The sequence below is a fragment of the Cyrtonyx montezumae genome, unplaced genomic scaffold, assembly GCF_038088225.1.
Source record: "Cyrtonyx montezumae isolate F1298 unplaced genomic scaffold, pur_monq_1.0 scaffold_0, whole genome shotgun sequence".
Taxonomy (NCBI): Eukaryota; Metazoa; Chordata; class Aves; order Galliformes; family Odontophoridae; genus Cyrtonyx; species Cyrtonyx montezumae.
In genome coordinates, this window is record NW_027071824.1 from 21,278,699 (window position 1) to 21,305,789 (window position 27,091).

Below are 27,091 nucleotides of genomic sequence, written 5' to 3' on the forward strand. Positions count from 1 at the left end.
AACCTCCGATACTGCTGCTATAGCATAACTATACTGTTATTCACAATTCCTTATTGAGTGATCTACACAGATGAATGCAGATTTCTGAATGAATGTATCCCCTTTGGTAACGCATACCGCTATGCTAGTGAACCTGTGTGCTGCCAGCACAAAAACCAGCCAGGATTTCTGGAGTAGCAAGTTCAGCAGAGGACACGGGAGCAGCACAGGACCCCATGGGCTCTCACCAGCCCAGCCCCATCCCTCCTCAGCAGCCACCAGACGGCTGCCTACAGCCCTCCAGAGAGGTGCTGGTGGTCCTGGCACGGCTCAGGGCGGACAACTGCCCACCTCACACCTGGCCCAGCCATGGCGAGGTGATGAACAGGCTGACAGAGCCAACCCAAGCTTCGCTCCCCGGGGAGGCTGCTTTTCATCAGCGCTGAGCAACATATGCGGGCTCAAGCAGGGGGGCACGAAGGCGGCTCAGGAAAAAGCGTGCACTGCTGTAACTAAACTGCAGATTAAGCTGAAGGCTGCTGTTTCCTAAGCTCCAGATAAGGACCCTTCTGGACAGTAAGGAAAAAAAAAAGAGAATAAAGAGCAGTAATTGTAGCTTTACTTCTAAATTATTGTGAATTTGGGCTATATTAGAAAAGCATTTGTCTCAGATTAAGATAATATATTTTCCAGCAAGTATCCTCAGTAGGAAAGATGCTTCTACAGTTAATGGTTTGTTTCTAATGTCTCTGAAACTTTAATGTTGCCTGCTCAGCACGTATTTACCTATGAATGAATATCTAGGTGTCCCTCATGTTATCTCCTTACATAAAAATCACAATACAGAATGATAATGTACTTAAAGTCTCTTCAAATAAAATAATCTTAATTTAATCAAACTTTTCTATTCCAGCATCACATTTTTGAATTTTCTTTGAAGCAAACAGGGCTGGGGAGGTAAAACCGCACTTACAGGTGTAGTATGAGGCAAGATTCCATTGACATCCACAGAACAGTCTAACATTCTGTTGTATGACAGCAGAGAAATGACCAAAACCTATTTCTGTTACAGATCTAGATACAAAAGCCTTCCTTCTGATCCAGAATAACTCCCAAGAGCTGCAGCGTGAACTATGAAGACTCCTGTAAAGCACTGAAAAGCCCACTGAGAGCCCAATCCTGTGTTAATAAAAACAAAAGGAATTTTGCCTTTAATAGGAGCAGGCCCCTTGTTTGCATAAAGAGCAACTTGTCAAACAGAATACGAGTGCCAAGCTGGTACATTACAGGCACCAGCACAATAGCCCCAATCTTGTTTTTAACTAAGTAAATCCCAGAGAGAGCAGTTTCCCCTCAAAATCTGGGCATCAGCTACAAATTAAATGAATCGGTGTCTCAAAGTGTTCATGAAGGATGCAGGAAATTTGCAGAAGGGCACAAGCCTCTCATTTCAGGCAGAGGGAAACTGCATGCTTTCATTATAAAATACGAGAACGCGAACAAAAACCCTAAACACAATAGTTCTCTTTCAGGTATAAAGTTCAGAATTAGACCTGCAAGTTTCCTGCATGTTAAAAGAAGAGCACAGAATAACGATATAAAAATCCTTCACGAAAAACCAACAAGCAAGGATGAAGCAGTACCCGCCTGGGGGCCAATTGCCTCTCCAGCAGCGGTAAGGCTGTTACTAGGCTTGCAGTACCATTTGTTCCATTACACAATCTCCTGAAGCCTTTTACAGAGAGCTAAAACAACTGCCTGTACCAACACGACACATGGCTTTCCATCCCGACTCTTTGCTAATCCAGACGCTCCAACCATCTTTCTTTAAGATGCCATATGGTTGGCAGAAGCCTGTAGATCTAGCAGCACATCTGCTTGTATGTTACTTCTCCCCTCCAACTCCCCCCTCCACACCACAAAAGAGAGAGCAAATAATTATTTAACATGTAACCAGTTAAACTGCATTTAAAGAGGACAGGAATTATTTAGCTCTAGATATTTTAAAAATATAGATTGTTGCAGAGGAACATTTGCCTGTCTGTGATCTGACAAATACAGAGAAACAAAACAAAGGAATGAAAGGCACATGGGCAAAACAACTGCTACATTTGAATTATTTAAATGACTGCCATTTCAGACCTTATGCCCTAAGATTTATTTCCTGCCTTACTGTGCCGCTGAAGAAAGGATTGAATTTTCTCTCAGCTTTTGTCAGAGGTGACTCAGACAAGCATACTAGGAAACTGTAATATACTGAACCATGCTTTGTTAAGCAAGCAGAGTGAGTCTGTATGCTAATGACTCTGCAGGAATACACTGACACACTGATTTTTTTTTGGTGTGACGAGCAAAGATTATTGACACTGTTGAAATCCTGGTTACACTGGCAATGCAGGCATCCAGGTTGTCTCTTTAGAATCCAGACGCTAGTAAGACAGGCTGCAGACATAATTTTGTTTGTGATGAGTTATCATTTGACCATCTATGACATAATTGACTGTAACAGAAAATAAAATATACACTTTGGGGCTGGAATTAAAAAAAACAACAACAACAAACATCTAGAAAATAGAAATGACAAATAAACGCGCCTATAAAACTCTCATCAGCCACTGGGATTGAATAGCGATCTCAGTTAATGAAGGACAGGCAGAGTGGAAATGTGTAAGGACAGACGGTACTTTGCAATTCTGTCTGCTGAGGATTTGCAACACCTTTTGTTCAGAAACACTATTTCCTCATTCAACTTTTCATGCATAAGTAAAATCAGACATCAGAGAGATAAAAGATAACAGTTCTAGCTCAAATGCTGCTCACATGTATTGTTCATGCAATTATCCACGCAGAGAGATGAAGTACATGGCAGGAGGAACATGAAGCACACGTGTGTATTTTAGTGTTTTTCTAGAAGGATAGAAACTACACGTGGATTTGCTCCCAGTAGTCTCCCCATATCTAATCCCCATTATCCTGAGCATAGAGCATCTCACTGCCTAAACAGAGACAGCTTTCTGTACAACACGAGAACTCTTGTGTTTGACAACATAATGTACAAGTGAAAGATGATGAGACCAGGGCTTGCCCTCACAGGAAGGTCCAAAACACTATTTTTGAGGAGAAAACGATAAATTTCTCAGCTATTTATTTTAGGTTAGTATTCTCCTTTTTTTCTTCTGTCTCAAGGCCATTTTACGTTTCATCAAAATTGCCTTGAATAGCTTTCTTTTAAAACAAAAATCCCAAAAGGCCACTTTCTCCTCCCATAACTCCATTATTTTCATTTTCCTTAAGAAAAAAATGATGGAAGTTCAAAACAGACGTAAATTTCAAAATGTAAATTGTGGCAATGTGTTCAACAATGCAGCAATTAAGCTCAGTTAAAATTTGATAAGGGTTGGCTTACTAGCTATAATAAGTAACTGTAATAAGAAATGTTCATAAATAACTACAACTTAAAATTATAATACTCTCCAAAATTTAGAAATTAGGGAACTACTCAAATGTCAAAAAAACCCACCATCAACAGCCAAAACCAAACACAACACACAAACAACCTCACAATATCTGAAAAAAACCAAGCCACTCAGATGAACATCTTTCCAGCCTAGTTCATTTAGCACACATTCCTGATCATTCATCAATTTTTATTTCAGATCTTAAGGGCCAGACTCAGCCACTTGCATCACCCTTCTTTGAGGACTCTGGCAGATATCAGAGAAAATTTTGTCCCAACCACCTGATTCTATCCATTAACTTCTCTTATCTTCCCAGATGAAAAGCTGCAGACAAATTTTCCTTTGTGTTTTCCTCAAAAATTCTCAGTAAACCAGAGAGCACTTTGTAGGTCAAAATGCCTATTTTGCCTACTTGGTTGCTGTAGATACCAAAGGAATAATCAAATCAGCAGGATCTCTTCTGACCTGAAAGTCAAAACTCATCATCTCCAACCAATTTCACCATCTCTCTGAACATCAGCTGCAAGAAAAGCTCCAGAAGATGCTGTGCTTGGAGTACTGCTGCACAGATTCTCACATCCCATTCCAGTCCCTCACCAGGGAGTGTCAGTACATCCTCCCTTCAGTAAAAGCCCGTACAAACATCAGAAACCGAATTTCAGAAACAATAGAGCTGGCCAAGAGCAGTCCTTTAGATTATGTGAAACATGCTTTGGATGTTTTGAGGTGAAGTATTTGAGAATTAATGGATTACAGCAAGCATTGCTCACGACCACTGCAATAAGCAAAGCATGTAGTCTATAGACACACGCAGGAGAAGGAAAGTGAACTTTGTGTACTTGCTATATCTTGTTTCAGAACAGGTGAATGAAAAGAAGCCGTGGGGATCTTGGCCAAAACCCACTGCAAACTGACTAACGTAGAACGAATGTAAATTATTTTCTGTGAGTTACAATCTTTCTCTTGACAAACAATGGGAAATTATGAAGGTGCAGTGTCTGTCAATAGCTTCTCCCTTGTCTGGAGACTCTAACTACACAGCCTCATAAAATGCTCACCCTCAGTGATCTCTGGTCAAAAGTGCCACTGAGTTCACTGGATTGCAGTTTGGACCATTTAAAAAGAAATGGTTCTCATTTATTTTACTGACATCACAGTAGCACAGCTAGAAATGCAAAACGAGGTGTTGGCTCATCTGTTTGTTTCTGAAGAAAAAACTATTCTTATTGTATGGAATAGTTAAGATCACAGAAATACTTTTAACTCTTGACGTATTCATACTTGAGGTAAACCTGAAATGCCCTATATCATTAATAATTGTAAATCATCTACTTAATTTTATTAGGCACTGGAGTAATTTGAAGAAATATCACAACATTGCTCTTCACTTGAGACAAAGCAAAATGCAGAAAAGAAAGCAAAGTCCTTTTCATTTGAAAATGCCTTCATGAGGAAGTGCAGATGTTAGCAAGAGAATGAGTATTTTCCCTAACACAGTCATTAACAAAACAGAGAGCACAGAGACACTACAGTGAAAAGTGACAACACTTCAAATGGACATTTTTTGTTTTACAATTCCTGTTTTCGTATCATTTCTAATTGGGATAGTGACTGTGTATTTAATTATTAGGATACAGTAAGAAAACATACCTCACAGAGAAATTAAGTATTTAGAGTATTTAGTATTTAGGTATGTATAAGTATGTATAAGGTATTTGAAAGACTGCCACTATCATTTCCGTAAGTTTCATGGTATTCGAACTATTTCAACAGAAGATTAGAGAAAATAGAGAAACTGCAAAAATATTTAAGAATATTTTTAATTTTCAGGTCTGCAGTACTAAAGTTCAAATTTTCTGCAGGTCTCAGCTCTGGAAACATCTCTTCTTGAGCTTTTAAATTTGCCTCACCCCATCCTACACACACAGACTGTGCAAGTGTTCAGCCTCCACACTGCAGTTTCTAACATCAGAAGTGCCTGTGAACAGTAAAATCCCCTGTGAATTATTACTTATTCAATAATGACATACATCTTATATATGCACATTTTACTATATTAACATATTATGATCTATAAGGTGCACATTCACTTATTCCAGCACTTCTTCACAGCATTTTGAGTTCTAAAATTTTACTTGCATTGTGATGCCTCCACCACCATCACAGCACCCCTACGACAAAAATAGGCTAAGATAGTCTTCTAAAATTAAACTCTGATCTGAAAGGTACATTTGAACATTTGGGGACCTCTCTTCAGATGCTGACAGCGAGACATGTGAGCGGATGTAGAGAGAATCTGGATATATGGTTCACATATGGGCCTAACAAGAGCAATCTCTTCATATAAAGAATCTATTTCTCATGCTAAGTCTACCTTGTTTTCTAATGTCATCTGAAAGGAATGTTGGAATCTGGGACAGTTTTCCACATCAGAGTCTGTTATTTAGCTGCCTGATGTCAGAATTATTATCTAATTTCACAAGACTTCAGTAGGTTGGGTTTTTTGTTTTTGTTTTTTTGCTGTTTGCTTGCTTTTGTTCTGTACTTTTTGTCTATTTTGCTATACTTTATAATTAAAATGCTTCATTTCTTAGGAAATATTTTTCTGTTTCCTTATTCTTATGTCTTATTTTCTTACACCCCAAGCACCTGAAATTATAAAGGTATCCATAATGACAGAAGCAACTTTTGACATTAACCTCCCTTCCTGCATGTTTTTCCTTTAAGTTAAGGTAAGCTTGGACAGTATGTTAAATACTGGATTTCTACTACATTTCTATTTCAGCTAGAATGCAGCTTTCTGAGTAGAATGACCCTTGAGACCCACATGACAGGAGCCATCTTTTTCCTTCTGATCGCTTTTATCGTCAGCTGACATACTGGATTCTGCACTGTACAAAGGAAAGCTCAACACAACTGCCTGTGTAGCATTATGCCTGAGACCCATGTATTTAGATACAGACTCAGATGAAGGACCTGTGCTCAAAAAAAGTAAGTACTGAGAAAACTCAATTTTTTTTGGTAACAATTAGAGTATCACAGTTCTAGTGCTCTATTTCAAAAACAAAACAAAACCTTTACCTTTACTTAGGGAAGCTGTTCAAGCAAGGCGATTGAAGGCACAAGTTGCTTAGAGCTGTCCAATAATTTGGCAGTTAAGTCATCATTGAAATCATTTAAGTCATCAGAGACAAAGGGGCTTCATAATTTACAGCTAGCTATGAGTCACAGGTTTCACAGACAGGTCTTCATTTATTTCCCCACATGCTAAAGAAATGAAAAAATTCCCTTTTTAATTCAAAATCCTAATTAGGATGATAACTGGAAAAATTCCAGAGCCATCGTATCTGAAAATAACAACCTATCTATTTCCAACAAACCTCTTTTGGAGCATATTATGAGGGGAAAAGACTTGACACTAAATGAACTACCATACTCAACTGAGGTCTGGACTTTTCCAAGTTTTGAGGGAGTCCATGGCTTCACAGGGAACTCGGCCTGTAATTTAAGCAAAGGTTCTTCAAAGGATAAAAAGAACCGATTTTTTTTAATTTTTAACTAAAAGCAGAATCTCTGATTTCTGTGTATAGAGTTTTGGAAGGAAGGAAGAAAACAACATTACTAATAGCAAACAAAGCTTTCTGTTTATGATGCTACCATTTCACCCATTAAATACCCCAGCTGTGTTCATCACCATTTCCATACCATCATATTATTTAAGGCAATGGTGGGGTACTAGGCTGGTCTGTTTTCCACATTTTCAGTTGGCTCAGCTGGAAAGTGAATACAGGCTATTGCCCCGGGATGAGTGAATATTTTAACTCAAATTTGGTTTTGCACAAAATTGCTTTCACAACTGGAGGAGGAAAAAAAAAAGTATGGCTACTCAGACTCATTGTTAGAATAAAACTATCTTCTATGTCTTCATTTTATTTCCTAAATAAACTAAATCATGCACAAAGTTTAACTCACACTGCTAGTGTTAAATAAATAAAAATCTTGACATTAAATCACCATTCTGTGCTAAGAGTTTACTGCTTCTGCGCAGAGTGCTGCATGCAATACTTATGTATTACCTCTCAAACAGTACTGCATCAGTCTGGGTGAGATCTCTGCTCAGGTGTAAAATTTATGCTGGAATAGATGCAGGACAAAATCCCCTGATACACTGATACTTAGGAGAGGTCCTCTGCATGTGGAACTGGTTTTGATCTTTAGATCATAAACTCCTGGGGGCACAGATCTTCTTTAATTACGTGACTACAAAGCACCATGTGTTTCCATTATGCTATTTAAATAGTGGATTTAATTTGAATTTACATTTGTTGATGTAAACATTACTGACTGTAACAGTACCCTACAATCTGATGCAGAAGAACACTGAAGTATTAGGAAAAAAAAATCCTGTAAAGAATTAAAAAGGTAAGAATTTCCAAATGTACTGTTTGAAAAGATGAACAGAAATTAATAGGAGAGAATAAATTTTAGTAGGACTGACATTTTAACACGGTATTTTCATACAAATAACAAATAACATCTCAGGTAGCCCTAGTATGCTGCTCTGCTCTAATGCAACACTTGAGTCTTGCATTTATTGCAGGGACTGAAGGAATTCAGAATTCCAGAAACCTGCATTCCACTGATTATTGAAAGCAGAGTGGGAAGGCTTGATTTACTTCGTAATGCTACTCTAAAAGAAGTGGAAGCTCTGTTAGTGAATTTAACTCTCAGGACTCTAATCAGCTCTGGTTTTTACCAAAATTAATTCTCTCTCTGACTTTGCATGAGTAGTCCTGTCATTGAAAACTTTGTTTAGTGTAGCTTCTGTAAATTTGCTGAGGCTCAAATGGACTAGAAAAGTACCAAGTCCTCTGACAATTTAGAGGGCAATTAAATGTAAAGCATTTTAACACAATAATTTAAGGTAAGCTTTTCTTTCTATTAACAACACACGTCCAAAAACTGCACTGATGCTGCAAAAGACTTAAGTTTCATTTTATAGATAACCTGCAAGCCCTTAAACAGTTGCTGTTTGGAAGAACACAGGCAAGAAGTAGGAAAAAAAAGCATTGTGAAGGTGAACATATTGTTCAGTTGCTGTCACATTCCTATTAAAAACAACTTTCAAACAGTGGATCTTGTAAATTATATGTAATCAGAACATAGAAGCACTAATTTAATAGCTCTCTTAGTTCTTTGTACACAGGAAAGAAGACTACAGCACTATGACTATTTTTGCTCTTAATCTTGTCCACTCCAGTCATCCCTAATTTTCATTGGCATATCGACTGAAAGAAGGTAAAAATCTTTCATAAAAACAGTTTTCTTTAGACATATGAAGCTTTGAAACACTGAAAAAAATGCAGTGGATCTGTCAGACTTATTATGCAAGAATGTGCAGGCTTTCGTTGTGAACCTACAGGGGCTATCTAAATGATTCTAAGAGAAACTTAACAATTTTCAGTATGTAACAGTGCAAAAGTCTTCAGTAAGACATAATTAAGCTGGTGAACAGGCGTGTTTTGTCAGAGGTTAAACATTCCCCTTTTTCTGCATGTGATCAGGACAGTTGCATACAAAACTGCATGAGGAAGCCATAGTGCTATTTTTGAAAGGTAGGCATAGGTCTCAGTAGGCCGTTCAAGAATAGCACAATAATATTTACAATGTTTTTACAATAAAAGCAAATGTCGCAAGATGGTCTTTGTACCAGGATGTTTACTATAGTGTCTGGGGAACCTAATAATTGCTCAGAGAAGTCCATACAACTACCTTATTAGTAAAGCCTGAAAGGAAGTAGGTGGAGAGATGCCATTCCAAATGCATAACACTCTACAACCTCCAATCATTTCTTCATCTTTGACTTCCTGCAACAACTTTCTCCAAACAGGTAGGTTCATGAGGTAAAAGTTGGCTACATTCCCATTCATCTAGCACACTTGGGTAGCTCTTATAAATATACCAGCAAGATAAACAAATGCAAAACAAACAATAACCCAGAGTTAACAGCTTTTAGCATCAGATTTCACACACTGCAAATCTTCATAGCATGGCTTCTGCAGTCTTAAATTTAGTGATGTTGTTTCTCTGAATGTGATTCACAAAGAGAGTACTGGGCATACTACTACAGTGGAGTCTGGGGAGATCCAGGTACCCATTAGAAATTGTGGAGTCTTTTTTCCTTTAGGCTGAAACATGAGGGTACTCACTCTGGTGCAGCAGCTGTCTTACCAGCTCCTGGATTAGTTATGGAAGAACTAAATAGTGACACGCACTCTCCCAGATGAAATATCCTTCATTACATTCACATTAGCAAACAAAAATGTAATAATTCACAAATCTTTGAATATATTTGAATGTAGTGTTTATAAAGAAAAATTCCAAAAGTCCTATAAACATAAGTAGCAATGCAGACTCGGTTCTTGTCATAGCGCACTGATATTACATATATTTATGAGAAAACCATCGTGCAAGCATTTCAGGGGAGTTGAAACTAGATGATCTTTGAGATCCTTCTCAACCCAGGCCATTCTATGATTCACACAGAAGTAGTTTTCTTAGCAATATTACAAAAGGCTTTAAGTTTGAAAACAGTCTTGTAAAAAAAAAAAAAAAAAAAAAAAGCATCTTTTTCCCCCTTCTCTGCCCTAAAACAGAACACTAAAAACATTATTTCTGTGGTAGTCATCACCTAAAAGTATTTTTTGTTTAAAAAAGAAAGAAGTCTCTGCTTGTAACAATAGATTATTTTTTATTTGTCCATCAAGATCATTTATTTTTTTAAGGTTAGAACAAAAATGGCTTTGTTCACCTTTACCTAATGCAATATGAATTTGTAAGTGGTAGCTTTTGGAAATTAACTTTCAGAATTTGTGGAATTATCCCAAATACACATTAAGGCTGATCTAGGACAAGCTTCCAAGTTTCTCCTACAAAGGATCATAAGAGATTACAACATACAGACACAGTGCTGATGAAATACATCCTTCTCTGAGACGAGAAAAATAGCGCACAATAATGCAGGGAAAGGAACATACAACTACCACAAACAACTGCCTGTTACAATTAGCCTTTTTGGCACAAAACTTGAACTTCTTCATGCTATACTCCAATTCAGTGGTTTCTCCCTTTCATAGTCACTACTGATTTCTCTGAACTCAAAAATGTCAAGAGGTCAATAATTACACTGTTCTCAATTCATCTTAAAAGTAAGAGTGACCCTATATTATATCTTCATTTTTCTCCTTTGATCATCGTTTTATGTGACTGTATTTCAGTAAATTATCCATGTAGTTTTTATTTTGACAGCTCTCTTTACAGCAGTAAAACAAAATGTGTGCATTGCAAATGGCAAAGATTCAAATTTCAGCTATGTTTATCCAAAATAGCACTGAACTGCTTCTGTACTTATGCTATACTGCCTACAGCCTTACGGAAGGGGAGACAGATGGGATGAATTTAGCAGGGAAACAGCTGTGGCTTGAAGAAGAGACAAGCAAAAGTTTTGCTATCAGGCTTCATTATGTATCAAGGTACCAGTAAAATGTGTATCCGTAAGGCAGCCAAAAAAGTGTTTTTCATTTGACTAGTGATAATTACCTTTTCTCGACAGCTGACAATGTTCTAAGCAGCATTAAATAGGTATAATAATTAAGCAATAAGATAAGACAAGCAGTGCCTTGCTGGGGATTATGGCTTGCCTCGGGTATGTTGGGAGGCACAAGGCTGAACGGTGAGTGACTTCAGCCACCCGAGAAATGCAATAATCCCCCAGAAATGCACTGCCTGGAGTGCTGTCTTGCTATTAAAAATGGAAATTTAAAAAGGACAAAATGTTAAACACACTTCCTGTAGGATTTTTCTTTTTTTTGTACATGGGTTAGCATTACAGAAAGCCAATGAAGAAATTCCATGTCTGTACAGACTTTGAAAGCTCTTTCCCAACATGTTCAACATGTTTCTCCACTGTATTTAAAAAGAACTGATTTGAGAAGCACAAGTATTTGCATCATCTGATACATACGGGGTAAGGCACAGCATATTACAGTACACTTGTAAGGCACAGTATAGTACACTTCATGATAGCAAATGTTAAAGTCAGACTGCTTCTAAGATGTCTCCAAATATTTATTCTTCGCAATGGTTTGATTCTACTGGCGAGCTCTTTTCAGGGGAGAGCGCGAAAGAGCAAGAGGAAGAAAAAAGAATAGGAGAGAAATAACATAGTTAAAACTAAGACTAAATCCCTCCTAGTGTGGGAAGTGCTAGTGTAGCACTCAGAAGGATTACACACCACTTCACATAAGCAGAGGAAAGTTTATTAAAATTTCAGTCACGCCACTAAGAGAACCTTTTGAATCTGGTGACTTGTGTTCAGAAACCTTGGCTTGAATTAAATCAGAATTCTGAGTGCCTTTCAGGAGCAAGTTTTAAATAATGACAACACTTGAGTCAAAGACATATTTCCTTTCACATAACTGAAGGTGGAATATGACTGTAAGAAGTTAAAAAGGTCTTTACAAAAAACAGATCCAGGAAAGAATAGTTTAAGTTACAAAAGAAAAGAAGTGTCTATCTGGTAAAAGAAGACTATCTCCATTTTTTGAGAACAAAAATGGTGCAAAAATAAGTCTTCAGTCTCATAACCTGAAACAAACCCCACTTCCAATTAGTTTGAAAAAGTGAAGACAAAAGTCTTGAATAAAACAACTCTTTTAAGAGTTGCAGCATTAGTTGTGGAACTTACTGACACAAGACATGCCGAGGCTAAACATGCAAAGATTTGAAAGCAGATTAGGCATAGGCAAAATGACAGCATCCACTATTATATCAACTTCCATAGGAGCAAGACTGCACTACATGCAAGTAATCACAGTGACAAAGTTTTTACAAAAAAGCTGTGTTCCAACAGCCTAGCAAAAATCTACTCACTCATTATATTAAGAACATCAGCTGTCATTAGTTTTGGGTCTCCTTAAAACAGTAACCTTCAAAGCAGGTAGGTGCAAGAGTCTTATTATGGCACTGGTAAATTTTCATTACATGCTCACAAAGCTTTTTAAACATTATTCGTCTGTCTTCATTTTCAGTTCCCCATTACACAGGAACAGAAGATTTTAAATAGTCTTAGTCTGAAAATCTCAGCATTATACATCATACATGGAGATCAGAACCAGAAGAACAGTTTTTAAGGATCCACTGGCAAGGGTGCAATTTGATCCACTGGCTGGTCCGTTATTACTGTCACTGAGAATAAGAAAGGCTACTACCAATCACTGAAGACAAAATAGTCAAAGGAAAGATGTGGTGGTTAAAAGCAATTGTGGATTAGCACAACAAGGACTGCATATCATCACCAGAAGCTACCTCCAACTAACTTTTAATTAAAAAGGGAGAATAAAGTTGTTTTTTCACTGGGAGTCCACGGGTGTAATTGCAACGCGTGCCTTCTCCAGCATCAGTATGATGCTCTGCAAAGGGCCAAGCAGAGTCTGGGCTGGGCTGCTAAAGACATCACCTTTATCCACCTCCATTTCAGAGGAGAGAGTCAAGAATTCTTTGTTAATGCTAAATAAACATTTAAATTTGAAACCTGGCAACTGTGCTGATGACAGAAAGTAACAAGAACAGCCTGGAACCTTATGTTGTGCTGTTTTATGTCACACATTTCAAGGCTTTTTACATTCCTGGTAGACAAGAACACGAGCTTACTATTAGTGAACTGAATGCTTTGACGCCCTGAAGCTGAAGGCATGAATAAGAACTATCCTCACATCTGTCCTGGAGAAGGTTGAGAACATCAAAGCAGTGGACAATTATCAGACTCTTAACAGAAGGGATGTTAGTCAGTGCTGATAGCTGGTTCAACAGAGAAGCAAGCTATTTGTGGCCCAAGGTTTTTTTTGAGACATGGGCTATCCGCCGTTCCTCAAAGATCCCAAGGCAGCATTTCCTTCCCAAATATTATTTTTGAGCTTCTAAAACACGGTAGCTGTGGTGATCAGCTGTCACCAGTGTGCAAGGTTACTTGCGCAAAGTGAACACTGACATGCCATAATTTTCCCCTCTATGTAGACTACACTGCTAAGGGATCAAAACATATGTAGCATTAACTAATCCTTAAAAGAAGGTAATTAAATAACTATTGCATGTTAATGTGACTTCAAATGTCTGAAAAGCCTATAACAAATGCCGAGGGGCATGAAGATAAATGGAAAATATGAAAAAATAGAAACAAAATTAAACCATGTAGATTCTGTCACATCAATGCCAATTTTGCTGACACATGTAAAAAAATATATCTTTCATTAACTTAAAAAGAACATTGTATATCATGCCACATCAGCAATTAACTAAGTAACTAATCCTGGTTGGTAACTACCTGACTAAAATAAAGAGCACAGCTGATAGGAACAACTGACGGTGAGGAAAGTCAAGCACATTTCTTTTAGTTGAGTTTAAGCAGATTTCTGAACACCTGGAATTATGATTCAGCACAAAAAGTGAGTGAGAGCTGATAAATTCAAGATGTCATGAGCTTAGAGAAGGTCTGGAATACTGCATAGAAAAAAAAAAACATTACTCAGAAGAATGGAACAGCAGAAATTGGAATAAATTTGATGGTACAAAATCTTACACTGCAGACTTGATGCATTTTCAGTTTGTGGCAGAAAAGTTTGTATTTAAAAAATTTGGATTTAACTTGGGAGGAAGAGGTCCTGGATGCACTTTTTGGATAGAGGTGGATTACCAACTGCCACTAGTAAGCAGCCATAAGAAGGGCAAGTGTCACCACAGGAACTGTCAGTCAAGGAATGTACAATAACTATGTTAATTCTACTACCCAAGATGCTCAAATGCCCTTAATCTAATGCCTTGCAGACAGTTCTGATCACTCCTACTAAATGAAGGTCAACAACCAGAAACAAAAGGGAGAGGAAAAGCTTACTGCAAAAAGAACAAAAGAGAAAGGCTTCCTTTATTATTCAGAAGTAGACTGAATGGATACCATCATTGTCTATAAATACAGTGCAGGTAAAGTAAAAGCATAACAAAAGAACTACTTACAACAATTTTGGATAGAGGATAAACAGGTACAAGCTGACCACAAATAAATGCAGACCCCAATGAGTGGAACAGTGATGCTGGAAATCATTGACCAGATTGGAGCAGGGAGGCCTAACAACTCTTACAATGGAGTTTAAGAGAGTCCCAATGAAATTATTAAATATATATATATATAAATGTATATATAAATATATGTATAATATATATAAATGTATATATTTAGTGATAGCTGCAGTAGAAAAAGATAGAATGCAGTGACCTAGAATAGATCTTACAGAACATTATTATATTCCCTAAACTTCTATCTGAAGATTGTGTGCAATATTTCTGTCTACTTGTCATTTACTTCTCAAGAAAGGTAACTGACTCATGCGCTATTTTGCAGCATTTTCTAAAGACTATCTTCTACTCTTAGTGTACATTTTCAGGTTTTCTAACAACTAAGATAATTTCTGCTTTGTGTGAGCGCTATTCAAGCAGCTGGAGAATAAATCTTCAGAAACAGTATTTAGGAGTTTATATAATCTTAAAATGTTACCTATTTAGAATGGGAATAACAATATAGAGTGTACACATTTAAAGCTATAACTAATGTATGCACATAAATATATTCTACATATACACACCTATTTAAAATAAGGAGGGAAAAAAATAGTGAGCTGGAGATGAAGAAGAATGGAGATCGTACTGTGTTCAAAGATCTGAACACATTAAACAAAAGCCAAATACATTTTCAGATTCTGATGTGATCTGTTACATACATATAAACATATATACACGTGTGTGTGTGTACACATTTGTTGATTATTTTTTAAATAGTACTTCTCTAGTACATATCACAAGCTAAAATGTGAGCATATTACATAGCAATAAAAACTGAAGTAATAATGATAATCTCAAACTCTGAATAGAGCTTAGAATTTTTCACTATTTTCAATATGAAAATTAATGCCTTTTAAACTAAAAGCCTGCAATGTAATGCATTTGTATTCTGTAACTGCAAAACAGATGCTCAGGCTATTAAGTCTAAGGTAACAGTTGTTTCATTGGATTGGGAAAAGAAAAAGCCTTCTACAGCAATGGTCAAAACTGAGTTTTTCTATTCATCAACATATATCAGAAAACAAAACAAACAGAAAGAGGACTACACATGAACTAGAATTCTAAGACTTATGAAGAAAATGTAAAATATAATTGAAGTTAATAGACTCAGTTATCAAGAAATAATTTTATTCAAGTGATCCATTGGAGATTTACCAAAGAAACCCTAAATTTCTATTCAGAAGTTTGACAGCAAGCCAGCGATTATGATTTCAGCTACTTGAAATGGCTGGTGTATTCTCAATTTGCGTCTGAGTTCTCATATATATTTGTTCTCTCATGCATATGAGAACTCTCACACTTCGCTTAGTAACAGCAACAAGAAAATTAATGGTGGAAAAAATGTTCAAATTACTGTCAATCTGAACATCATTTATTCTCTGTAACTCCTATAGTGGTCCACTTAAGAATCCATTTTAGCTACTCTTACGGATAAGCTTATCCGTAAGAATCATCCATTTCCCCATAGGTGGAAAACAAATGTGATTTGTCACTCGTTGCGGTATACAGACATTTCTGCACAGAGTCTGCACTCCACTAGAATCTCTGAAGGGGAAGACACCCCAGGTAGTTGGCTGCAGACACATCTCAGCAACATGGCACATAGTTACAATTTGACACATATAGTCTTTATAAATCCAATGTCTATGAAGTCAAACAAATCTCCTTCTTATTTTTAGAAACAGGCAAGAGCAGATCTCTGCCGTCTTGTTACACAGATGGTTGTAACATTTTTATAGTTAACTTACAACCACTGATGCCTGAGGAATAGACACACATCTGCCCCAAACTGCCAGTCCTGTAGGCTCTTCTTTTTAACTTTAGCTACCAAAAATACAGTTGAAATACACACAACACTACTGCCTCCCCAAGAGCACCATGACAAAAAGCCCCACTCAAATTTGCATAACATACTTTGTCGATGTTGTGTCAATTGAGTAGTGATCACAAACTAACACTAAAGGAAAAATCACCAGCTCTAATCACCAAGTAGGAGCTCTAGCGAAAACTTGTAATTCCTGGATTCCACCTACAAAAATTAGTTTGGAAACATCTAATCATAAGCTTCTAGAATTATGATTTTATTAATAATGTTTCGAAAGAGCCCTATACTTCATACAAAATATCATTCACGTACTCATTCTTGTTCTATGACATAAAGTAAAGGCATAATTAGTTCATCTTTTTGTTGTGCTTATTTGTACCTGAGTGTCGGATGGAAATCTGAGGTAAAACATGTTACTTGTTCTCTGATTTCAAAATCAGAAGAGAAAAATTGCTGTTTTTTATTTGGTGGAAGTCCTTCAACTTATACAGAAAGAAGTGTGAGATTTATTTTTTGTAGAAGTTATACTTGCTGTTTTTCTTCACTTAGAATATTTCATAGCCATTTTACAGCAGTTGGCAATTAAGAATCCATTACAGTTTTCACATGGAAACTAAAAGCAGATTACACTGAATTTTTAAAGCAGTTTATAATAACAACTTTGTCATTAATTACCTGGATTTTAAATAAATGCAGTGTAAAATCATAATTAAAAATATGTTAGAAGAGCCTTCTCTTAAAATGCTGTTACTGGCCATGATTCGAATGCTTGATAATCTCTGCCACATTTAAATATTCTAAAGTATTTAGTATGACAAATGCTATCACTGTCCTGTTTTCTCTCCTTGCCGTTATCTAAACCACAGCAGAAGGTAGGGCACTGCCTGCAGCATGACCGCTCTGCTTTCAAACCACTTTTCTGTTCTGGATTAATGCTTTCAATCTTTTCTACTGTGTAGTCACTGATGCTGCAGCAGAGAATAAGCAGCATTTTCCAGTAGGACTGTGTGGCTCTACATAAAGAAAAGGCTCTCCCTAAAAACCTACAAAAAATCTTAACTCCACCTAGATTTTAATAATGCTACAGAGGAACAGCTAGGGAAAAAGACAGAAAAATATTTAATTTTTCCCCCTAAAAGTAACCTTGACTCCTCAGTGTGTGTTGCCCAAATGTGAAGAAATCCATCACAAGAAAACAAAGGGAAGGCAAGATCAATGGAAAAATGATGTGGTCACATAGATGGGGGCCATCATAGTATGTTGAGTTTCTTTGTTCTCTGAGCTATAAAAAATTACATCAGTTCTGGATTACAAAAGAACAAGACGAAGTTCAGACAGAAATCTGAAAAGGAAAAGGGGCTCCAGAAGACTGAAATGAACACAAAAAGAGAGTTTGCAAGAAACAGAGACTAGTTGGAATGAAGTGAACAAACAGGACTGGAAGATTAAGTACATGTGAGTTATGTTCTTGTCAGGTATTCTGTGATCAAAAATAGCCCACAAACTTTTGCTCAGTCAGAACTACCTATCCCAAATGAACTTAAAACCGTACCTTGTCTTTCAGTACTGACAAGAAAGAGGTAGCCAGGTCGACCGGACTTATAGAAACGCCATCTCCCTAGCCATGCCTCAGCTCCCCTCAAGTGACTGTAACACTCAATACAGACTAGAAAACAGAGTGAGAGGGTACAGATGAGCTTTCTGTTACCAAGAAGAAAAGCCTCCAGCATGATCTTTGAGACCATCTAACACAAACCACAGCACAAGGTAGACAGGACAATTGTTAGAATAGTCAACATGTATCAGTGGAAATATTTCACTCTAGCTGCTCCCAGTTATTCTCAAGAAGTCGGTACCCCTTTAAGAAGGCTAAAGGCACCTGGAAGCAATTAATAGCTCTCTGGATACTAAGACCTTCAAGAAGATTTTCTTGTTTATATAAGTTAAATATTACCAAGAAACATAAGTTGTGGATATTGAAAAATACATCACATGGCATTACAGAATTCACATCTGTAGTCTACCTTCACATTACTAAATAGCCTCCTCTCTCCTTGTCAGCCCTCCCTTCCCTCCTCATTTTTTTTTTTTATGGTAAGACAATTCATCCAAGTTAGAACAGAGAACAGCCGAAGCAGCCCACACACATATGTACTAGGCTTAAATTCTTTGGAAGACTATGTTGTTCAAGCTTCCCTTTTATTTATCCAAAATGGCACAAGCAAAAGATGTTATAAAAAATAAAAATAAAAAAAAAAACTTGACAGAATGCTTGAAGGGCTGGGGGAAAGGGTGGTCATTTTCATAAAGCTAGACCATTACTTTCAAACAATCTAGTGTCATTTTTGTGTTTACAGCCTAACAGGTACAGTATAGAATACCACCTACTGACAGATTAACAGGACCTCCTACCTTGACTTCATCCTCTCATGCATTCTCCCATGCTGGACACACTGGTGGTCCAATTCATCATTCCATTTCTGCATCTTTTCCAATCTGCCATGAAGATACTCTTTTTCCTGACTAAGCTGGTTGACTTCAGATCTACAGAAGTAAAGCACAGTGATGATGGATGTTGTCAGATTTCATCCTGCAGCGTGCCATCAATATGTGGCTTCAGCATTTATAAAATTTCATACATATATATATATATAGTGCATAAACAGGCTATTACTAGAACTTACAGAAATAAGAAACTACCTCAAATAATCTTAAAATGGAAGAACATGAAGCTGCAGTGTATCTGGAAAATATGTCAATTACTTGGTCACAGGTTGGCTATGCTAATTTCAGCTTTATTTAAACAGGCATGTCATTCGACATTAAGTGCTGCTATTGAACATCACCAGTACATGTAAATTCATACTCATTAAGCATTTTGAAAACTCATTTCAAGTTCTTTGTTGGTAAAGGCCAACATCTAATTCAAAAAAACAGCCACCAGAAACTTTTTCAACCCTCATTATACTGCACAGGTTGAACTCCAAATAATACTACTCTTTTAGAAACTTCATTGCTTTGATGTGCCCAAAACACTGCGCGACACAGATTAAAAATTAAAAATTAAAAAATAAAAAATAGACAAGAGGAAAATTAATACAAGCTTAAGAAACAAGGTAAAAATCATACAGACACACTCTAATCTACATAAGGCTTGGCAGACCCTTTAAGTAATTTAGTCACTTTCTAGCAATCGTTCCTCTTCACGGGTGAGCAGAGACACCAGATCCATGAATGACCTGGGACTGTTACTTGCTACATCTCTAACCATCAGCCCATGAAGAGACAGGCATGAGCTGTTTCTTAATATCAGGAGAAGATCTCAGATAAAATTGTGATAAAATATACATTATGCACTTGTACAGTTTAACTCCTTGGAAAAGGTTAATGAGAACATGTCAGAATCTGCTATACCATCAGAACGTAAGAATCAAAAGCAGGCAAATTTGTTTTATGGCATCTGCCACTCCAGATCTTGAGGTTAAAAAGCTTCAGAGATATCTTTAAATCATAAATATGCTGCAGATACAGAATGAAGAGACTTTACCTTCCTGGCTGTTACAGAATGCAACAACAACTGACATTCTAAAAAATACAACAAAGTGCAGGGGGAATAAATATTCCTTCAAAAACATGTTGTTACATTGACAAGACAGATCTGGAAATGACAACATAATCTTTTCATATTTAAATGGAGAACAATACAGGATATCATCTGTGAATGTGAAAGAACTTAGCAAGGGCAATGTTGGAAGAAGACTGTATATAATTGAATTTAAATCTGGAGTTATGGCTCTATTACAGAACATCATTGAAAAATACAACAAAGTCATGCTGATATTCAAATCAAACTTAGATGTACGAGTTTCCTCGAGAGCTTCCTACCAGCAGGCAGGATAGCATAGGGAGTTAACTGAAGTCTAGCTCTTAACTTTTAACAGAAATACTTCTAACTGTGAAATGTGAAATAATATGTATGGACCATTTCTTATCATGCAGGATGACAGCAGTCTTTCATTTGTACCGATGTGAGAAAGACAATCAGCAGATAAAAGTAAAGTCCATTGTAAAGCAGCACTCCATAGATCTGAGGTAACAGAGCCAACCCAGTGCTAAGAGGGATAAACTCATCTACCAGGATGGGTTTCCTTTTTTGTTGACAGGAAAATACAACAACAGTATTTGCTTGTGGGAATACTTGCAATTTATCATGGAATTTCCCAACTGCGGGAATATAAATATATATATATATATATATGTGTTGTATATATATGTGGCTGTCTGAAGCAACTTTGAAGAGGTAAAAATCTGACAGTTTTGAAGGGACTTTGCTCATCTCCAGCATAACTGAAGGTGCCAGAAGCAAGACACTACTGACAATTACTACTGAAGAAGTAAAATAATGCTGTAGAACCACGTTACTTGTGTACTCTTCTAATACATCTCTTTTGGAATTACAGTTGAAGAACTCAGCAAAAAACCCACACCTATTCCAGTTAAAATACTATTTACACAATGGCCATTATAAGTTAAATATCTAAGATTCTGACCATTCAGACTCAAAATATATCACAACACTGAAATTTTAGAGGACAGCACACAGGAATGGTAGAATGCCTACTGAAGTCAATATTTAAAAAGCTTGCGTGTCGGCATTAAAAAGAGAACACCGGTCCCCATACAAGACTTCATACTGAGAGTTTGCATCGCTGTCTGACAAAGATTCTTCCTGTAGCTTTAAACACACCACTCATCTACCTCAGTTTCCAAAGTCTATTTGAGAACAGTTAATTCTACATGACTTTCAAACAATTTCAATGTTGTTGGGTAATAAAAATGTACCCTTAGTAACCCTAAATAACTGTGTTATGATTGTTATAGCAAAGCTACACTATGAGTAGTCATTCCTGAAGCAGTACAGGCTCTGCACAAATGATCCTAAATAGCTGCTCACACACTATCATAAAAGGAATGGGCTATATTCAAAGTAAATGATGACGCTGCAGGGGGCAACAACAGAAAAAACCTTTGTACCTCTGGATCCAGCCATCTACTGAATAAGACTCAACTCCTACATTAAGAAGCAAGTTAAATTTATACCCCTACTGCTCCCTCTGGGACAATCTTGGACAATCTACCACAACAGGCTCATCCAAAACATTCAGATACTAGAGGTCAAGTACCAGCAAATTTTAAATAGTCATAACTTAAAGTTGGACATCTGATATTTCTAGGATGAGCTGATTTTTGAATGTTAAGGTGGTAAAGCTGCTTTTATTCCTCTAAACCATCTTCTACACTGCAGCACTTGGACTCACAGCACAGAGGCTGGCTTTTTCAAGCACTGACTTTTCCTGTCCTTAAAACAATTTATTTCCTTGTACAGCAATAAGATATATTAAATACATGGTGTAAAATATTTTCTGCTGCAGCAAGTACCACTGCATGTAATTGTAATGATTCATCCCTCAGGCACACCATGTTTCACATCTTCACACGGCTACCCTAAGCAAACACTCTGCTCCTGGTATTGAAGCGCAATTGACTGCAGTCAACCAAACCCACAGAAAAATAGTTCAGCCGGGTGTGTGTTCTTTACTTCAATTAAACTCACACAGTTGGATGCCTACTGTTGCCAAAACAGTAATATAATTTATACATTATAGTCCAAACAGTAAAACTACACTAAAAGTCATTTAACAATATTTATAACACCATAAAATACAGTGTTAAAATATATGAACTGCAATATGTACCAAAATTATAAAATTTGTTTCTCATCATCAGTGATTAAAACCAGGATCATTGCTCTAGCTTCAATATTCACAACCCTGGTGACAGATTAGAATTCAAATCTTAATGATCAATTTACAATTAACAAGATAGAAGTGAAACAAATTAAACCAACCATTATATATAACGAGACCCAATGGACTCCCATTGTTCCCCTTAATTACAAAACGCAAATCACAAATACACAGTGGGCAGTGTTGAGCATTAATCCACAACCTAGAAACTCAGATAGTGAAAATCAGAGAAAAATAAATAAATAAAAAAATAAAGGAGAATAAATCAACAAAGGACTACGGTTTAAACACGCCTTTGCATACAAAAACCTTCCCAGACACAAGCTTCTTTCTGCACAGCTTGAGGGGTTTATAATTCGTCTGAAAATGTCCTCCTGCTTTCTTTTATCCTATGGAGGGGTTAGCTCACCCAGAATTTATTTATTTATTTAAATCTATCAGAAAGGCCTGTATTTAATAAAAAAACATACATGCAATTCAGAGCTATCCCACTTAAGAAGTGCAAAGATGCACTCATCAAAAATAAATCTGAAATGTCTCATTAGAAGCGTGCCCTTTCTTTCTACCAAGAAAATAAAGTTACTCTCACATCTCTTTTTAAAAAAAACCTTGATCTGCTTTTACTAATATACACAAGTTATTATTTTTTTTTCTAAGCACAAACGTACAGCATTCTATCCCAGAATTGCAGTTTTACGTTGTATCACTTGATAACAAGTGTGCAGAGTGCCTTTTGGAGAGATGCTACTGAAAGCTAAAGAATATTCATGCATTGTAAACCCAGCTGAAATAATTTTCTGCATCTGATCTTCTGACCACATCATTTTTGAAGCATTCACTAAGTTACCATTTTTTTTTTTTACCATCGCCAGTTTCACCTTTCAGTTCTCTTTATCATATCCTTAGTTTTTCCCCTACATATTTGTCCATTCCTTTCACTGCCTGCAACAGCTCCCACTCCAATGCAGACAATCTCAAGCTATTTTTGGGCTATATCTCAAAACTGTTTTAATACATTCTTCTGCACTGTTCCTCGTTCAAAGTATACCACTTTATGGAGATCCAAGAGAGCTCCTTCTTCCCTTTCAGGTTCTTGACATAGTCAGCTAATGCTGCTAGGTGAAGAAACACTTGGCAATCTCTGGTATTTATTTTCAGAGAATAATGTGTTTTCACAGTATGTTTTCTGTCTTTCCTTTATCCAATTACAGTTACTAGTCTGTGATTGTGAGCTCTAGCAACAAAGTCTGTGTGCATTTTTATTGCTGGAATAATGATATGATTTGAATCTATTTCGATTTTGCATTTTATTTCTATTTTGACTTTAGCAGCGGAGCTCTCCTTTTTCAGAAGAAAAATTCTGTTTGTCTCTCTCTCAAATGTCCATCACAATATTTGCAGGGGAAGATGGCTCCTATTTCCTCAAGTTTATAATCTCTTCCCCAAATACCCATGGTGGGTTTCAGCTCCCAAGTTTAGCTAGTTAACAGCTAGTCAACAATTCTTATTCAGTGGAAAGTAAGATGACCAGAGGAGGCAGTACCTGTGGAAAGCATCATCTACTTATATCATCCCACTTTGATCATCCCTGGAGACAGGATACTGGGATAAATGAGTTCTCTCCCTGAGTGAGTGCTGACCCTGTTGTTAGTTCGACAGCATAATTAAATCCACCCAGCAGAAGAAATCTATCTTGAAAATGAGTTTTATCTTTGCTGTTTTTCTTACTTCATATAAGCCATGTAAAATCATACCTCTACTTGCCAAATTCATTTTGCATGATATTTACAGAAGCTGCAGAATACTATGTCACCATTTCAACCCCTTTTTTTTACTACTCTTAATATGACCTTGCAGAAAGTTTCAACAAAAAGTCTATTTTGATAATGAAAAATCTAAAACATCAAATTAACGACGAGGAAGGAATATGAGAGCTGGAACCTCAATAGTCCTGTCCTACAGAACTTAGTTTTTAAATAGATACCTTCATACTTTTGCATTTATTTAAACCAGTTATTGCTCCTAGTTTTTAATCATACTCCAGAATCTTTAATGGCTTTGTATGTAGTCCTACTACCAATTTTAAATGAGAACGACACATAACAAGTGGGAGCAGAATCAGAGCTTCACTGACAAGCAATTTTGACAACAAATTTCTCAGAGATAATTATTCAGTGTGTACTATTTTGAATGGAGCTTTAAGTAAATAACTAAACCAACACACTGTGGTTTTGAGAGCTTTAAATATTTACTGTTGTTCAGATAAACTGGAATTGTAGCTCCACTAACAACTTTGTACTTTTCATACTAAGAACATCAGAAATAATATAGTAAGCAATTTTTACATTGAAATCATCTAAAACAAAAAAAATTAACAACCACAAAGATCATCTGAAAAGTAGAAAATCCATTCATGTTACTTAAATGGCATGTGTTGTATTGAGAAGATGTGCAATACGTGGGACAAGATGAACAATAACAAATATTAAAACACAAATATAAAATAAGAAAGCATGCCAAAATAACAAAGGGGGTAGGGTAAGAAAATATACTGACCTGTATTTTTCTGACGTTTGTTCCAATTCGTTTGCCAATGAACAACAGAATTCCTTTAGTTTTCCTATGAGTGTTTTCTGGGAGGTCAACAATAATTCCAGTTCATTTACTAGAAATTGTAAAATCAGAAAACTAAAAAATTATTTTAAAATTATATAAATCTATAAAGACTATATTAAATAGTTTCTAAATTTTCTATTTCTTTTGCTTAGATCCCACTGGCTTTGGTATGTTTTTTAAACTTCAGCTACTTGGACATGGAATTATAATGTCATCATTTGCCAAATAAAGGCTGTATGTCAGGATATGCTAACCTAAAGTGTTAAAGTGATGTGATCATTTAATCAGATGTTGTGTGACAGGAATCCCTGTAAAGACTACATATCTAATCCACTGGTTTTACTTTTTAGCTGGAAGGTTATTGATATTTCTGGGAGGAATAAAATTAGCAGCCTTAGCAGCCTTTTGCTTGCTCAGCTGGTGCACAAGATATGACAGTAATTCAAACATGCGGACACTAATGTGTATTATTTTGTCCTTTTTGAAAGCAGTTATTTTATTTACAGTGTCCTGTGCTTACTGTAATTTACATTCTGTCTCTAAAGATCAGATATCAGACCTGTTATTCAGTTTTTGTAAGTTCATTTTCAGCTACTAATAGCTTGGGCTACACCAAAACTCATGACCTAGAAGTAAAAGACCTTCATTCTTCCAAAAGGAAGATACTCCAAAATATATTTTCTTGATTCCTGCTTTTAAAATCATTCAGAGAAATACAGAAAACCGTTACCCAAATTTCCACCATACATGAAAGATCATAATGCACAAGGGTTACTTTATTTTCAACACCTCCTTATCCTATTAGAGACATACTCAGCCTCAAAGTTGTTTCATTTTTATATACCGGGATAATTAACACACCAGGAGAGTAAATTATACATCTCCTGTGCAAAGTTACACTTGGTCATATGCAGATGCGCTGGCTAGAGTAGCAATTCTATGATTCAGAATCTGTTCTCCTACTGTGTAGACAGTAGTAATAATGTAGCTGTTTGTGTTCCCTGGAACACAAGATAAGGTCCTCTAGTACTGTGATAAAAAGGAAAAAATAAAAAATAAAAATCAAAGGGAGATGTAAATGTGCCTGCTACTTCAGGTATTAGCTGACACTGCTTAGGAGTAATACAGGCTACATCATTTTTCTGAAGGCATTAGAGGACTGGTGGATAAGAATGCTATTTGATTAAACATATGAATACACTACGCTTCATAAAAGTTGAAGCTTCTCCTCCTTCCCATGCTCAGAGGCTACCTCCCTAAAAATTATTTTTCGTTTATAATATGCCCCTTTGTTAATTTTATTGGCATGACAAAATAACAAAAGACTTTTGTTTGTTTTGTAAAACCCATTTCACTCACAGATTAAGGTTAGAAGTTATTGATCTGCTAAGTCAATACAGTGAAGTCTCCTGTTATGACAAACTGAAGTATGCAAGGGATTAAATATCTCTCTTCTAGACTGGGGGTGTTGGGAGGGGGCTCATACTAATGCTAAAAATGTTTGAAGCTGCAAAGATTAAATAAAGGAACATATCAATTTGGAGCCAGTGAATTACATCCAGCTGCGACAGTGAATTAAGAACCGATTAATGGCTAAAGCTTTTCTCCAGTTTGGATGCCGAAGCAAACTCATTAAGCTTTTAGAGTAGCTATAATGTGTGTACTGTGGGAACTGTTCAATGCTATTCAGGAGACTTTAACTGTAAGCTCAGAGCATTTCCCGCAGAGCTTCTGATGCTATTTTCTTTATATAACATGTGTGCCTGAAAATCCAGCCAAAATCAAGCCCTTTGTTTTTCTACTTTGTTGTGGTCTCTCTCAGCTTTACGTTTCTTGAACACAGGTAAATAAACTCATAATCCAGATGGTGCAACAGATGTGAGAGCAGCACTCTGAAATCAACAGACAGTGGGCAATACTTTCCATTTTCTCTTTTAAACGCTAACTAATATGTAATTCGGAATCTCCGGTGTAGTTAGCATCTGCTCCCTTCGGCCAGCCAAAGGTTACAGGTGTTCCTGATGTCATTTCACAGTAAGGCGTGGGCCTGGCTTGTGAGTGAGTGCCCAGGCTCTAATCTTTCCCTACCACCTACCAGTTATCTCATGCTGGGCCTCCATTTGCTGCATCTTCTGTGTCAGCTCCTGCTCTCTTTGCTGGGCCTGAAGGGCTCGGGCCTTTGCTTTATTGCTCATGCTCTCTTTCTCCAATCTATTAAAAAAAAATAAGAAAAAAAA

General features: G+C 36.7%; 1 protein-coding gene across 2 annotated transcripts in view; it reads right to left on the reverse strand.

Annotated features, from left to right (window-relative positions):
- SDCCAG8 (SHH signaling and ciliogenesis regulator SDCCAG8) overlaps nt 1–27,091 on the reverse strand; it is an 89,479-nt gene that overhangs the window by 8,763 nt on the left and 53,625 nt on the right. Inside the window, exons 14-16 of one of the 2 annotated variants that reach the window (XM_065729741.1) lie at nt 26,950–27,065; nt 24,795–24,903; nt 18,844–18,975 (exon numbers count right to left, since the gene is read on the reverse strand). In XM_065729741.1, coding sequence (XP_065585813.1) covers nt 18,844–18,975; nt 24,795–24,903; nt 26,950–27,065 — 357 coding nt within the window. The remainder of the gene's footprint in view (nt 1–18,843; nt 18,976–24,794; nt 24,904–26,949; nt 27,066–27,091) is intronic. The other variant, XM_065729749.1, reaches the window with a different exon arrangement.